The sequence below is a fragment of the Manis javanica genome, chromosome 4 (assembly GCF_040802235.1).
Source record: "Manis javanica isolate MJ-LG chromosome 4, MJ_LKY, whole genome shotgun sequence".
In the NCBI taxonomy this organism is placed as follows: Eukaryota; Metazoa; Chordata; class Mammalia; order Pholidota; family Manidae; genus Manis; species Manis javanica.
Window position 1 is genome coordinate 27708748 of NC_133159.1, and position 15928 is coordinate 27724675.

A 15928-nucleotide genomic window follows, 5' to 3' on the forward strand; every position below is an offset into this window, starting at 1 on the left:
GTGCACCTAGTGCTGGAGCCAAGTGCTGCAGGAATCCTGCACTGCCTAGCTGGGATGGAGATATGAAGATGCGGGCGAGGAACGCAAGAACGGCAGATGATACAGGCCACAGTGGCTCCAGATCAGGAAGTTTATTGCTGACATGCAGGAAGAGTCCCCATGTAGTACAAAAATATGTCTTTATACAAACTTTTTGTGACTTTTTCCATTTTGTTTCTTTACAATAGGACTTCTCTCAGCGTGTGACACCCAGTGAGGGCAGACCCAACCTCCTCTCATTTGCTTTGCCAGAAATGTAGTCAGACACATGGGTTGACCTTGGAAGGGACCAGTCTGTCTGATAGGGCTTTGCAGACCCAGAGGATATTGCTTTGAAAAGGAGGAGAGAGACCACACCTGGCAAGCAGGCCTGGAGGGTCTGGGCAGGCTGCTGGACAAGGGGCATGGCTGACACCCTCACAGGTCAGTCACAGGGGCTGGGAGCCCTAGGCTGGACTGCGTTTCTACTCCTTTAGGAGACTTCTTTTTGAAATAAATATAGAAAAGAGGGCAGCCCTCACCCCCACAGCATGAGACCCTGGCTCTCAGCAGCTGGCCGGCTGATAGAGGCAGAGCTTGGTGCTCAGGGGGAGTAAGTGCTGGGTGGGCTCAGGCGGGCTCCCACAGACCCACCGAGGCAGAGGCACAAGGCGCCCAAGTGCTAGGAGTGGGTATAGGGAGGAAGGGGCATGGGCGGCCCTGCTACTGCTGGCAAGAGGTGGCCCCATTTTTTCCAGATGGGGAAACTGAGGCACAAGGAGGTTTGGGAACTTGCCCAAGTCACTCACAGTGAGTCAGCTTTTGGGGAGGGGGCTGCTTACACTCTGGGAATTGAGGCCTCCTGACTAGGGAGCAAGTTCAGGCAGGCAGGGCCTGCTGAAGGCCCAGGGCAGCCTGGAGGTGAACACTCCGTTTCTCCCAGGGGGCCTGGGAATGTAGGTTGTGCGGTGGTGGGGGTCTTTGCTTAGCACTGGGCAGGGCCAAGTCCAGGGAGGGGAGTGGGAGGGGAGGCCATTCTGGTGAGAACAGTGTTTCTGGCAAGACAGGCATCCACTTCAAAATCTTGGCTCAAAAAGGGCAGCAGGGCTGTTCTCAAGCTAGGAAGGGTCCCCCAGTCCCTACAGTTCTCCCCACGAGCCCCGCAGCCTCCATGAAGGACCCTGGCCAGGATCTGCTGGAAGAGACAGCAATCCATTGTGGGGCAAGGACAGGAGGGGAGATGCCCCCCGCTCTCTGAACAGAGTGGGATGTGGGGGCAAAGGGTGTATAAACAGGGCCCACCTGTGCACAGCTAGCCCAACACCCCCCTCCCCAGCCCAGCCACCAGACACCCCTTCACATCTATGTCAGTGTTCCCTGGGTACCACAGTGCGGGATGGAGAAGGAAACCATGGTCAATGCAAGTGTACAGCACCTCAGAGCAGTTACTGAGATGGAGACAGAGAACCAAGGATAGAAAGGCCTCCCCATCACCAGAAACAAGGAGGGACTGGGGGCTAGAGGAGGAGCAGGGCTGGCAAGATGGGGCTTCTGAGCCTGGGGCAAGGTGGGGGCCCATCTATGGGCTGTGGACTCCTGCTGGCCAGCCAGGCTGGGGGCAAGGAGTGGCCATGGGCTGAGAAATCTAGAGATGGGACAGAAGTTGGTTGCAGTACAAAAATAAATATATTTGAATTCTGCTTAAGATGAGGTGAAGGTTTTCCAAAGCTTGGACTGAGGGGCCTGGGGTCAGAAGGGGAGGGATGAAAACAGCCCCTGGGAGGGGCCTGGGAGAGCACTGGGAGTGGGTGTTCATCTGGGGAGCCAGCAGCGAGACGCACTTTTAGCTTATGTGGACTGTGGGAGCAGCTGCCCGGGCAGGCGGGCGGCTGGGTCAGGCCGTGGAGCCTGGTGGGCAGGTGGGTGGGCTTCCTCCTCCTCCCTCTCACTCAGTCCAGAGACAGCATGGTTAAAGAGACAGAGGTAGATTAAAACGTCGTGATTAAAAGCAGATTAGTTATCTAGGCTTCTCAGATTAAAAAAAACCAAACAATCAAGCAATCATTCCAAAAGGTAGCTTCGTGGTACCTCTGCTGACCCCCTGTGTGACCTGGGCTGTCCCTGCCCTGTCCCCGTGCAGCCTGGGAGAGTTCAGCACTCCAGGGCCCAGCCCTGACAGCCGGGAAGAGGCAGCGCGGTGCTGGTGCCCGGCTGGAGGCGCTATTTCCGCCGGTAGCGCTGTGCCAGGATGGCTGCGTCCAAGGGGTTCATGGGCTGGGCATCGTGGCCCAGCCGCCGCACTGGTGGCACACTGCCAAACTGCCGCTTGGGCACCCAGCTCCGGGCCTCGTGTCCGGAGCTCTTCTCCTCAGCCAGCAGCAGCTGCTGCCGCATGTAGTTCTCAAACTCATACTGGGAGCACTCCTCCGTCACCTTCGCCTGGGAGGCAGAGAGGGAGACACAGCATAAGACGGGAGATGCAAAGACAAGTGCAGGGAAGGGCCTGTCAGAGGTCTGGCTCCAGAGCCTCCCTCCGCAGGCACCACACCCTTGGGCCCGATCTAGCTGGTGGCTGAGTGTGGCCCCTGAAGCCCTCCAGCCAACCTAGACCTAGCCTTTCTGGTCACCCTGGGTGCTGCTCCAGCTAAAGCACAGACCTGTGATCTGGCCCAGATCTCCTGCTTCCTAACTCACTGACCTTAGGAGAGGTCACATTACCTCAGAAACCTGAGCCTCCTCACCTGTGAGGTGAGGTATAATCTCCTCTCATAGAGGTTGTCAAGAGCCCATCAAGAGCTCTGGGGGTGGGGAGGGTGGTGAGGACGGACGGTGGCGGGCAGTGTAGATCAAATGTTAAGAGAAGGGCCTGCTGGTGGGGCGCTTGGCACGTGGGCAACCCTATTTGTTTCTCTTGCCTGAGCTGCACTCCATTGAGCCGCCATGCAGACAGAACAAAGAAATGGTAGGTGCCTGCACTATTCATCAGAGTGGGAAAGCAGGGCTTTGCAATCAGATGTGGGCTCAAGCCTCAGCTCTACTACTTCCAAGCTGTTGGACTTTGGGAAAATCGTTTGATCTCTCTGAACCTCAGTTTCTGCTTCTCTGAAACAAGGTTAAGAACACAAGCCACTGTGTGTAGTGAGAACTGACAAGATGTACTAGGAGTGGGCACTCAGTGCCTACTAGTGAGGATGACTTTTAGCGGCTGAACAGCCCTGGGAGTGGTGGGAGCTGGTGGGTAGGGCCTGGAGGTTCTGCTGTGGCCTAAGGCTGGTTCCTTCTGGTCCTGCCTGCCCAGTACTTGCTGTGGAACTAGAGGGTGGGCTAGAGAGGGAAGGTCCTTTAGGCATCACTCCCAAGGCTTGGCCAAGCCCTGCCCTCCAGGGAGCAGAGACCTGGGCACCAGAAAGCAGCTGGCAGGTGATCCTAGGGTGCCCCCTGGAGGGCAGGGCTTGCACTCCTGGGGCTGCACCCCAGGCCCAGCACTTTCTCCAGTGCAGGAACAGTAGAGGAGAGAAAACTGGGAGAAAATGAATCATCTGAAAAATGAAAAGCAGGAAGGGCAAGAGAACCTTGTGAGTCAGAGGGACAGAGAAATATGACAAATGCACGTGGCAGAGCCAGGGTCTGGGCAGGAAGAGGAAGCTGAGAGAGGGCCAAGCTGGCTGCTGTGAGGCCTCCCCACCATGGGGCCTCCACCTCAGCTGCCCCACAGCTCTCTGGCAGGCCCCACACTGTTCAGGCCAAAGACTGAAGTCTCCCTTTCCCACCCCAGGGGCTGGAGGCGAGGCCACGGGGGACTTGCAGCATACTGGGGGTGCTACCTCTGCCCCTCCCCACCTGCCTCCCTGGAGCTGGTCCCTCAGGACTTGGTAATGCCCTGCCTACCCTCCCCAACTCACCTCCTGGGAGCTGTCTGCACTGCTCAGCTGGTCGTCGATGTCAGGAACCACTTGCAAAGGCCCGCTCAGAGACGACAGGGACTGCCTGCAGAGGGGCAGACAAGTCAGGCCGGCTCCAGGCAGCCCCTGGCCCCTGCTATGCCAGCCTGGCTGGCAGGAGCCCAGAAAAGCCAGGTCTCCCCTGCTCTAAAACTTGGCTAGAGTCAAGAGACCTGGGTCAGGTCCCAGCCTAGCCCCTTCCTGACACGACTGACTGTGCTTCTCTGAGCCCCAGTGTTCTCATCCAATAACAGAGGACAGTTTCCACCTTGTGGGCTGTGGTGAGAACTTGGTGAGATAATGGCAACCCCACAGTCAGCATCGGCTGGCATGCAGGAGATGCTCAACTCTGCACCTTCCCATTTGTGCCCACGGGGCAGGGAAAATCTGGAAATCTGACTGCCTGGAAGAGAAACAAGCCCAACTGCAGGCCGCTTCTCTGGGCAGGATGGGCAGTGCCTACAGATGGGCAGAACCTAGCTTGGAGCCTGGCCCAGTGCCAGCCCACTCACCACGAGGCAATGATGGCGCTGAGGGCCTCCAGGACGTCAGCAGCAGCCAGGCGCTGCTGGGGGTCGAGGACCAGCAGTTTCCGGATGAGACACACGGTGTTCTCCGAAACCCGGCCATCCCTGATGCAGGAGAGGGAGAGGGCGGAGAGGGCTCAGGAGGGTCAGGCGGGTGCTGCGTCTGGGCCCCAGGACTCCCGGCCTCACTGTGTTGTTCCCCACATCAAGCCTGAAGGGCCAGGCCTCCCCGCCCTCCCCAGGGAAGCAGTACTCACTCAGGGATGGTGTACTCGGCAGCCTTGATCTTGCGGAAGAGCTCCTGCGGGATGCTGTCGTAGAAGGGGAACTGGCCATACAGCATGGTGAAGAGCACCACGCCCAGGGCCCACATGTCGCTCGGCTTGCCGCGGTACGGCCGGCCTGTGGGGCACATGGGCACACACACACTCAGCCCAGGGCTGGGGAAGAGAATGGCTTACCAGCGACATGCCTGAAATCCTACTAATGGGACCTCTCTACTTTGCTGCCCTCACTTCTGGTCACCCTCCCCCAACTTCCTCTAGAACAAGCCACACTAGTTCAGTCCTCTAGCTTGTGCCCACACACATCCCTTCCCCGACGGTAGGTTGATTCCTGCTCATGCTCTCCAGACCCAGATCCACAGGATGATGACCCTGCCTTGGTGTAACCCCCACAAGAGAAGGAATCGCACGTGGCCTTGCATGGCCAACCCACCTGTGGACCAGTGGACCAACCCTGCTCCACCAGACTGCAAGTTCCTGGGGGCTGCGCCTGGTTGTACAGCCCCAGCACCCAGCAGAGCAGCTCACACCAGGTGTGTGTTGAGCTCTGGACAAGCCAGCCACTCCCTGCCCTATCACTGCCTGCCCGTCTGGCCTCGCAAAGCACTCAGCCCAGTCTGCAGGGAGCCTCTTCTTGTTCACTTCCCATCTCCCATGCAAGAACGTGAAGTTCTCAGGCGCAGGTGCCTCTGCTTTGCTCACTGCTGAGCGCTGTGCCTAGCACAGACTCAAATATTTGCTAAATGAATGAATATCCAGTTAAGTAAACTGTGTTAGCTTCCTTACAGGTAAAATAGAAGAGAGCAAATATTTAATTGAGCACCTGTTTTGTGACAACATTGGAAGAAACACTTTTACTTCGTTAAACTGCCACCACAACTCTATGAATTAGAAATTTACCCAAAGAGCAAAATGAGGTATAGCGATGTTTGTCCAAGGTCACACAGTAGACTGTAAAAGCCCTGCTCTTCACATTTTCAGGGAAATCCATCCCTCTATCCATCAGCAGTAGAGCTTCTCCCCCACGCCAGCTGCAGCCTGACTTGCCCCCCCAACACACAGAACAGGAGAACAACTGAACTCAAGCCTTTTGAAAGTGCCTGCCTGCCAGTCGCTGCAACAGCACCTTGTTTGGCAGCCTGGATCCCAGAACGTGACTCAGTCCCCATGGGTGTGGAGGGCTGCCACTGGCACTTCAGTGTCATCTCCCCAGTCACTGGGCAGGGCCTGGGTGAAACAATCCCTCCTCTGGATCCTACAGCCTCCTGGGTGGCTGAAGAGGCCTTTGGGGTAGAAAGATGCTGTTTCTGAAGGTCTCACCCAGACCCCTGAAGGTCAAGCCACTTAATGGGGTAGGTGTGTGCACAGAAGTGCTGTTACAGGCCTTGGCCAGCCCTTCAGAAGGTGCCAGCGGCCTCCCTCACCTAGCCTGTTACATCATCAAACAAGACACCCACCTCACAGGGCTGCTGAGGGGAGTGAGCCTACCCTGGCAGGCTGAGTGGCAGTTCAGTGGAGACCAGCCTCTGCGAAGCTTCCCCCATGACTGCATCAGGCAACATTGTCCTGCACCCCGCTCCACCAAGTAGGGTCGCCAACAGAGTCCATTGTGCCACCACTCTTCATGTGGCTCCAAAAAGGCCCTGCCCCTCCTGCAGTAGTGGGAAGGTAGTCCTGCCCAGAGGCTGGAGATGGACTCTCAGTGGAGGAGGAAGAGGCACTGCACTGCTGACAGGGTGGGCGTGGGTGCTGCACTTGAGCCAGCACAGGCGTGCAGCTGGACTGTCTGCCCTGGCCTGGGTGCAAGGTGGGGATGAACAGCCCCTGCAGACCCACTCTCCCAGGAGCTGTAACTGGGAGGGCGACCCTGCCCTGAGCTTTGGCTTCGGCAAGAACACCGAACTCCCAGCTTTTCTTTTAGTAATGATAATGCCTGCTAATGTTTATTGAGCCAAACACTAGGTTACGGGCCTTATTTAATCCCATGGGACCTAACGAGGCAGGAGCTATATCACCCCCATTTTACAGATGAGAAAATTGAGGCCCAAAGTCAGTAGCTTTTCTAAGGTCACACAGCTATTAACAAAACTATAAACTCTCTGAGGGCAATGCCTGCCTTCCCACAGCTCCATACCCAATGCCTGAGGCTGTGCTCGGCACACAGAATAGACCAAGTGTCAGACCTGGGATCAGAATCTACACAGTGGGGCTTGTACTTAATCATCCTACTTCATCCTGTCAACAATGTGGGCAGACAGCACTGTTTCAGCTTTTAACCACCAAGGAGACTGGGGCTCAGAGACGGGGGTGTTGAAGACCAAGTCATGCAGCTGGTTAATCAGGAGCCCAGATCAGAGCCTGCATCTCTGGTTTCCCGGTTCCGGACTTCTTCTGATGCAGTGGGTTCCTTTGTCTTATCCTTCAAGAATGGCATGACTCTGGATGTGCCTGTGAGAGTGGCCGAGGGCGGCAGCAGGTAGTGAGTACACTCCTGGCTGACACAGGCACAAAGCCTACCTCAGAGGCGTGAGTCACCTACAGAGACTCTCATGGAGGGTGCCCAGGCAGGGCTGGGGCCCAAGGAGGTGGGGTGCACCTCTGGCACCCAGATCCTTCTAGCAGAGGCTAAACATTCCAAACAAAACCCCGAGGTCCTGGGGAGTGGCACCCCTGGCCTCTGCATGTGGTAGGTCTGGGATAAGCCTGGCATTCCAGCTAAGCCTCACTGTGGGAGACCTCCAAATTGCAACCCACAAATGCTTGTGGCAAATTATAGTAGCCTGCTCCCCCAGGGGATGTGTGATGCCTGGGGAAGAGGCTGGTTCTGGCGCATAAGGAGGGACATGTGTGTGTGTGCTGGGGATAATGGACCCTGGAGACAACCCTGAAACCTCCGTGTCGGAGGGATGGGAGCTGACGTAAGCTCTTGGTCCCCTAAGGGATCAGGATGGAGGGACCCAATCGAGCAAAGGATGAGCATGAAAGGGGAAGGAATAGCCTATGATGAGACAGGAGCACGGGCTTGGGCAAGAGGCGGCCCTGGAATCAGGCCTGAGTTTTCTGGTTGTTATTTGCTGTGACTTGGTATAAGAGATTTAATCTCTCCTGGCCTTGGTTTTCTCATCTATGAAAAAGGGACTTAGAATATTTGCCTCACAGAGTAGTTGTGGTTTTGAACAGGTAATGCACGTTGTGCTCAGCAACAGTTCCTATTACTTGCAGGGTGATCAGTAGATAGTACATAGCCGACTTATTCATGTATTATTTGTCTCGTCTCCACTAGACAATCAGCTCACCATCTACGGAGGCAGGGATGTTTGATGTTTGCCTGTCTGTTCACTGCTGTATCCAAAGTATCTAGAACAGAGCCTTGTACATGGTACGCCCTCTGTAAATACCAGCAGAATGAATGAATGAACGAACGAACAAACAGTGTAAGGGAGTGATGTCTCTGATACGTAAATGTCACCGTGGCACTCTCAGTGAGCACCTGTTCAGTGGCTTCCTCTCTCTCGCAGGGCTTCCATCAGGCCATGTGTGGTCTGGCCTCAGCCCCCTCTCTGGCCTCCACTTGAACCAAGCTCTCTGAGCAGCAGCCTCAGGGGCCCCAGTAGTTCCTCACCTGGACTATGCCACCTCCTCCCATCACACCAACTGGGTTCCTATTTAACCTTCCAGTATCAGTGCAAATGTCACTTCCTTGGGCAAGTCCTTCAAGTGCTCGTTATTCACACAGAAATCAAGTTTCTTTTCTTCCAAGCACTAATCTCAGAGAGGAACTAACTAACTATACTAGTGTGATAACTGCTATCTTCCTCCTCTGCAAGACCCCCAACTTTTGTGCCTAGAGAGACAGTACTGGTTTGGGTCACCACTGAAGGCCTAGCACTAGCCCAGGGCCTGCCCACAGCTGCACTCTGTGAATGAATGAGCTACTACAGAGCTTGGCTGTGTGAACGGCAAGGGGCCTGCTGCCTGGCACTCCGCACATACCGCTGAGCACATCTGGGCTGATGTAGGCAGGGCTCCCCCTCTGGTCCTTCAGCAGGTCCCCTTCACTCACGAGATGCTTCCCAAGGCAGAAGTTGGTGATGGTTATCCGATGCGTCCTGGGAGCGGGAGGCAGAAAGTGAACACACCTCAGGATCTATACCTGCAGGTACCCCAGCTGCCCCCACTGCTCGTCCAGGGAGCAGAGGAGTCACACTCAGGTCCTTTTCTGCTCCCCTGGCGCCCCTGCCTTCCCCATGGTGGTGTGGGGAGTGCGAGTGGGGTGCTGGCACAGGCCAGTCACCCTTGGTTGCCACCTGATGAGCTGGCCCCAGGGATCTGAGTCACTCCAACCAGTGGGAGCTTTGGTGGGCTCCTCTGAACCTGCCGCCAGGCTGAGCCCCAGGGCTACCACTTGGGGCTTGGAACAAATTGAAGAGAGCTCCAAAACAACCTCACATAATGTCCAGATGGGGAGTGACTAGCAGGTCAGTCCAGTTCCCTCATCGGCACATGAGGAAAAGGAAGTCCAGCAGAGCTCTGAAGTCCACCCTGGGGTACCGCTTCTGCCCCCTTTGCTGATGCCTTCAGTCATCACCCCTGTCATTACCAATTGGCATCCCCAACAGTACTGACACCAGTGCTCCCCAAGCATTTGCAAGTGCAGACCCGGTCTCTGTGCCTGAGGGGGACTGCATTCAGCCCTCACAACAGTGTGAGGGAGAACTCACTGCCCCACTACCCAGCTGATGCAATTAAGGCACAGAGACATGATGGGACCTGCAGCTAGCGAGCGGTAGAGCAGGCTCCACACCAGGTCTCATCCCAAAACCCACACTGTGGACTGACACCAGTCAAGTGCACAGAGTGTCCCTGGACAGTGCCCAGTCCCAGACTTCCCCTTTAGTCCCATCAAAAATCTGCTCACCCACTGGCTTATACTTCAGACTCTGCACTGGCCTAGACAACCACAGATTCCCCCATCCAAGAGAGTCACGTTTGGGAGCGCCTCAGGGCTCTGACCCTTTTAGGAAGCTCACCATGTGAACAAAAAGAAGCCAACAGGGAGGATGCCTTCCTTACACCACACCTGGGAGGTAGGGGTCAGGGTGGGCAGGTCCCCTCCAAGGCTTCTTTGCCTCTAAGGGTGCCTCTCTAGCCAAAAGTGAGCAGGGGCCACGTGCCCAGCTCCCGGTCAGCTGGTTGAGCAGAGAGGCTGTACAGGATGGCAGGAGGGAAGCTCCACTAGGGGCCTTGGGTCTCCTCTCCCTAGACGAGTCTCAAGGGTGGAGAAGAGATCAGCTCAGGGGCAAAATGTGGGGCTGAGTGTGGAATTCCCCAGGAGCTGCATCCAAAAGGCTCCAAGAGCCCTTCAGCTATCTTGGGGAATTCTGCTGGCAAAGGGCTTGGTGCAAAACAAAGGCCAGTCTGTCCTCTGCATTCCTAATGGAAACATAGCCTCTCTCCATACAGGCCCATAAGATGCTGCAGAAATCGGACTGGTGGCCCCGAGGGCAGCCAGAGCCGGACGGTGCAGGCAAAGGGTCTCAGCCAAGGATCATATTAAAAAGTGGGCTGCTCTACTCTCTGAGCCTCCCGGGTCACTGCCCTGTATGTGGGGCTGCTCAGGCCTCTCATCTGCAAGGTCCGTCCATGAGCAGAAGCACTGCGTTCTCTCCCCTGCTCAGAGATGCCACTGCAGCTGGGCGTGTGTCTTGCAGGGGTTCTTTGAGTCATGAGACACTGGGAGGAGGACGACTCAGGGGAGAGTCTGGTGGGCTTGGAAGTCAGATTCCTGGGTTCTGGTCTCAGCTCTACCACCTCCTGGTCATGTGACATGTTAGTTAATCTCTTGCTAAACCTCAGTTTCCTCATCAGTAGAACAGGGAAATAGTAGCACCCCACTCCCAGACTGTACTAGGATTTAACAAGATAAGAAGATAATCCCAGGGAAAGCACTGAGCCCGGGCCTGGACAATAGTAATTGATTACTAACTGCCAGCTCTGATTATCATTTCCTCCCCAGATGGTAGGCGCACTGGCAGAGACTCCTAGTGGAAGCCCCTAGGAAACACACCATCTCTGCGTGGCGGGTGCAAAGCACCACACTGCGACAAGCCCCGGAGCGCACGTGCCAGTGTGGCTGAGCTTTCCCCCGGCTCTGCCAGCAGGACCCACCAGGCCTCTGTGCACGGAGCTCGAGGAAGACGCAGGCCTGGGACTGCAGGGCTGGATGGCAGGGCCAGGCTGGCCTGCACTGCTCTGCGCACTGAGGATCCTGAAGTCTCTCCCACAGGAAACCACATGGTCAGCTCTGAGGCCTCCTGAAGCTTGGCGACGCTCCCCTGCCCCCCGTCGCCCCACCCCTCCAACCACCACGGCCCTAGTCTGCTGGGTGGTGCATGGATCCCTGGTAGTCCCAGACCCCCCAGGCTGGTCCTGGCAGGAGGGAGCGAGAGCAGCAAGAGATGAAGGGAGGGAGCTCTGCGTCAGCAGGACCCACTCTGAGTGAGTCACTCTTTAACTATGGCCCTTTGGGCTACCACAGTGTTTTTCTCCTTTTCTAGGAACTTGGTGTGCAACTTGCCGACCCAAAAAGAAAGGAGGAAGGAGAAAGAACCCACAGTAAACCTCACATAACCCCAAAGGGGATTTCAGATTTCAACCCTTGCCTTTTACCCAAAGCAGGGTGAACTTGTCTTTGCAGCTGCCTAGAAAATACTTCTCCCTGTTTCCTTCCCTGAGGGAGTTCTGTGCTGTGCAGGATGCAGACTAAGGCCCCGGGCTTGTCTGCTGCCTCTCCAGCTGGAGTTAGGACCTGGCCTGATGGGCAGGGAGGGGCTGGGTCTCCTCTAGGTTGATCCTCGACTTCACAGGGATGAAGTGAGGCCTGAGAACGGAGGGCTGTGCCCACAGACAACACAGACCAGGCCTGGGTGTTCAGTGTGGGTCTCTGCACACCACTACCCTGCCCCGTTCCAGAGCACCCCTGGCTCAAGGGAGAGGCAGCGAAACCTGTCTGCCCTGAGACATCAGAAGGGGATTGTTATCAGACGGAAGGAAGTGTAGCCAAGATGCAGGGTCTGAGTGAGGTAGTGGTACTCCACAATCCGAGGAAAACACAGACACAGACACACACATACTCATAAACACAGACATCAGACACACACACACACGCATGCATGGAAGAGCTGCTACAGCTAAACTGGTGTTACTCAAGAGAGGTGTGACTTCCTGACTAGATTCCCAGAACCTGGGGGCCTGGAGAAGCGAGAGTGGGAGGCACACCTACAGTGGAGACAGAGACCTGGAGTGCTGCTGGGTTAGCTGTGCAGGAGCCCCAGTGGCACATTCTGTAACACCCCTGGGATGCTCATTCAGAGGCTGGAGGGGGCGTGGGCTCCACAGCTGGATGGACCGAGATGCTCAAGAACTATGCCCTCTCTTTGTGAACAGTGAGCCTGTGGTCCAGGGCAGGATGGTGGCCAGCCCAGCAGCCCACAGAAGGCCAGGGCCTGCACCTCTGGCTCTAAGGCAATATGTTCTCAGGGTTGGGATAGTCAGTTCTTCACAGCCTGCCTGCCTTGTGCAATTCAGAGCTGGGCTGGGGCATCGCTGAGCCTCACCACTGGTATCCTCTTCAGCCACTCGACACACAGCAAGCCCCATCTCCTGAAGGAAGCGAGCAAGCATACAGGCCCTCCGGCCCCTCGCTGGTATCGTGTGGGGGTGTGCCCATGATGGGCTGAATCCTATTAGGCAGTTTCAGGTCTGTGGCCAACCTCTACAGGGAGGTATAATCACATCCACTCTCACAAATGAGGGAACGGAAGCTCAGAGAAGTGCTTCGTACCACAGTAGCTTCTCAATATACAAATGGGTTAATCAGTGAATAAACAATCAAATAAACTCTCACAGTCTGAAGGGTAATTAAGAGGCAGTGCTGAGCTGTGAGCCAAGCTGACCCCCAAGTCCTACTCCTCCCCAGCTTCCCTGATTCTCTCACTCGGCCGGTCAGGGGATTGAGCAGCCCTGGGAGTCCCGTCTCCTTCCGTCCTCCCCGTGGAGCAGGACAGGGCCAGTGAAGGCTGTCCTCACTTCACTGGCTCAGGCTGGCCGTCTTTACTCACCCTTCACAGACTGACCGAGATGGCCAGGCTCTGGCCCCAGCCCTCTGCCCTCTTCTCCATGTAGCGATACCTACTCTCTGCTGGGCATCCCAGCAGGTCGTGAGCTCTGGGACAGGCTGCAGCACCAGGGCTGGGTGACGCTGGTGGAAGGGTGGGGACAGGCAGACCTGCTGAGGGCTGCAGCATCCTCCCAATGCATCTCAGGCTGGCCCTTCAGGGTCTAGCCCCACAGGACCCTCTCCCCACAGCTGGTGCCCCTTGCCTTGATTTGGGACATCTGAAGGGCCCCTCCTGGTCAAGCTTTCCAGGCTGAGGCCCTGTCAGACCGCAGCACAGTCCAGCTTCTCTCTCTGCCTAATGCTGCCCCTTTTCCCTGGAAGCACACCCAGGTAAGCCTCCTGCATGCATATCTCAGTCTGTTTCCTGGGAACCCAACTGCCTCACTTTGTTCTCTGTCATTCCTTCACCCAGCTATCCATTTTTTTATAGTCATTTGGTGAGCACCTACTAGGCACGACAAATGAACGGAACAGCGAGGAGCTCTGAAATCCTTCCCAGTACCTGGCCTGATGGGCAGGTCTGTGGCCTTTAATACCACAGCCCCTCTTGCCCTGGCCAACAGTAAGCACCATATTCCCCTGTGGCAAGAGACAGAAGAGAGCATCCCACCCTCCGTCCCTGGGATTCCTGGGAGAAGGAGACTGTTCTGAGTCAGAATCCCCAAGGGGACGCTGTAGGGAGCTGGGTAGTGCAGCATGTAGCCTGTCCCAACCCCAAGGTGACATCACGGAAAAAGGGAAGCGAATCTTACCTCTTATTGAGCACCATGTTCCCAAGCTTCAGGTCTCTGTGCACAATGTTTTTCTGGAAAACAATATGCACGCACACGGCTTATACCATGAAGGCGAGAGCTGGGGTTGGGCCCAGCCTGTAAGATGTAGGCTCTCCAGGGTTTGGGGAGGCAGGAAAAGCCCTGTGATGTAACTCTAACCTAGTGCCTTGATCTGTAAGATTGGACCCTTCTGAAGCCTTATTAACCATGCCCACAGAGAGGGTGGTGTGTGAGCTCAGGCAGTCTCTGCCTCACCCAGGGTGTTTCCCCAGCTCTCCCCTCAGGGCAGCAGCCAGTGGGGAAACCACTCCTCTCTGCACCTCCATCAAATGTCCCACTGGGAAAAAAAAAGCATCTGTCTGGATCTGGGGACACCCAAAACCCAGATGAGCTTGCATGGTTCCAGTGACCAAGTCTTACAGCTTGGCCCACAGAAGCTGTGTGCCTGGAAGGGGCCAGGCCACCCCAATCCTAGAAGAAGCTCAGAGACAGGCTGTGGCTGCCCCCCATGCGTATCTCACAGTCTGCCCGGAGCTGGACACTACAGTGTAGCCTCTTGACGGATGGCTTACTGCTGCACGGGGCTCTGCTGGGCTGCCCAGGCCATGCCTCCCCAGGAATGCCTGCAGCCCAGTGGCCCAGCAGGAGTGGCACCTGGTCACTTCCCTGGACATTCCCAGCTGCAAAGCACACCTGGGTGAGGGAGGGACAGCTACATCTGCTGAGCAGCAACAAGAAGGGTGGCTTTCCACAGCTTTTGGGGCCCTGAGGCCTCTTGTCACTGGGGGCCCAGGATGCTCCTGGGGCAGAAAAGGAGAGCGCCACAGAGGGGCAGAGCCTCACCTGGTGCAGGGCTTCCACCACTCGCACCACGTCGTAGAAGATGACCACAGTCTCCCGCTCGCTGAGCCTCTTTTCCTTGATGACGTAGTGCTGCAGGTTGATCAGGTCGGCCGTCTTGTCACTGAAGTCGTGTGCACAGAGGCAGTCAAGGACAAGGCAGATGCGCTTCTTCATCTTCTTAACCATTCGGCTGGATTCTGTGTCCTCAACAATTTCACAGGTGCGGTCCTGGGAGGCAAGGGGCAGACCAGGGCTTGGCTGTGGGTCCACAGGGCCAGGGCCAGGGGTTTGGGACTCTCCTCTGGAGCTGGGCACACAAACCAGCTAGAGAGCCTGGAACAAGCCTGCATGTCTGTGGGCAGTGGAGGCCTGAGGCCAGGGCAGCATGGACCACGTGGCCACTCAGCAATGCCAGGCTTCCTGTGTGCCAGTGCCAGGCCCAGCCAGAGGCTGAGGTTAGAGAGGCTCAGATTTAGGCTTCATGCTTTGATCCTACTGCAAAGGGTTCGGATCTGAGCTGGGCATTTAAAGCCAAAGGGTCTCCTGAGCCCAGTATGTAGGCAGCAAACACAGGGCCTTGGGGCACCTTCCTCTGTAGCACTTGAGGGGATTCCAGCACTGACCCATGTAAACTTCTGGCCAGTGTCCAAGATGGTAGAAGTCAGGTTCGGTGTGTCCAAGACAGCTGCTCTCACATGGAAGCAGGACTCCCAGGCAGCCATGTTACATGACCCCTGGTACTGCCTGATGGCTGGGCTCAGGCCACAGCTCCATCTCATCCTAGCTGTGTGGCCTGGGACAGTTCACGTAACCTCTCCAAGTCCCTGGTTCCTCATCTGTTAAAGGGAACTAGCTCCCTATGTCACAGGTTGTCGAGAGAATGAGACCACCCATGCCAAGGGCTTAGCTCCCCCACAAGCCAGGGCTCAGTAAGTGGGTCCTGCTACCAATACTGCAGTTGCAAGCTCTGGACCCACTTTCCTTGCTGAAAAAGTATTTTAGGTAAGACAAAAAACAAGTACACAGGGACTTATATCCCAACAGCCTGAGGAGGCCTTCAGAGTGATCCCAGCAGACTGACAGTGGCTGCTGGGCAACTCCTGAGGACTGAAAACTCCTAAGAGCAGGCTCACACCTCTTACTCTCTTTTCCCCAGAGGCCCAGAACAGTGTCTGGTACACAGACAACTCTAGAAATACTTCGAACCACCAAGTTCTCTTAGCCAAAGTGATATAAACCAAGGCCAAGATATGGAAGCTGTCAGAGATGAAATACTAAGATATTACAATCACCCTCAGTTTGAGTTCAAGTTAAGGGAAGCTCTGATTTTCAGAGTTGCCTAATGATACTCTGAGCAGTCTCT

At 56.0% G+C, this 15928-nt stretch overlaps 1 protein-coding gene across 4 annotated transcripts in view; it reads right to left on the reverse strand.

The window, feature by feature from the left end:
* Positions 1-116: 116 nt before the first annotated feature.
* Positions 117-15928, reverse strand: part of STK40 (serine/threonine kinase 40) — a 38798-nt gene continuing 22986 nt past the window's right edge. For all 4 annotated transcript variants that reach the window (XM_037021295.2, XM_017666376.3, XM_037021294.2 and 1 more), the window contains 7 exons: positions 14566-14793; positions 13702-13754; positions 8764-8879; positions 4744-4888; positions 4472-4591; positions 3921-4005; positions 117-2457 (listed from right to left, as the gene is read on the reverse strand). In XM_037021295.2, the coding sequence (XP_036877190.1) occupies positions 2239-2457; positions 3921-4005; positions 4472-4591; positions 4744-4888; positions 8764-8879; positions 13702-13754; positions 14566-14793 (966 nt within the window). In that variant the 3' untranslated portion in view covers positions 117-2238. The remainder of the gene's footprint in view (positions 2458-3920; positions 4006-4471; positions 4592-4743; positions 4889-8763; positions 8880-13701; positions 13755-14565; positions 14794-15928) is intronic.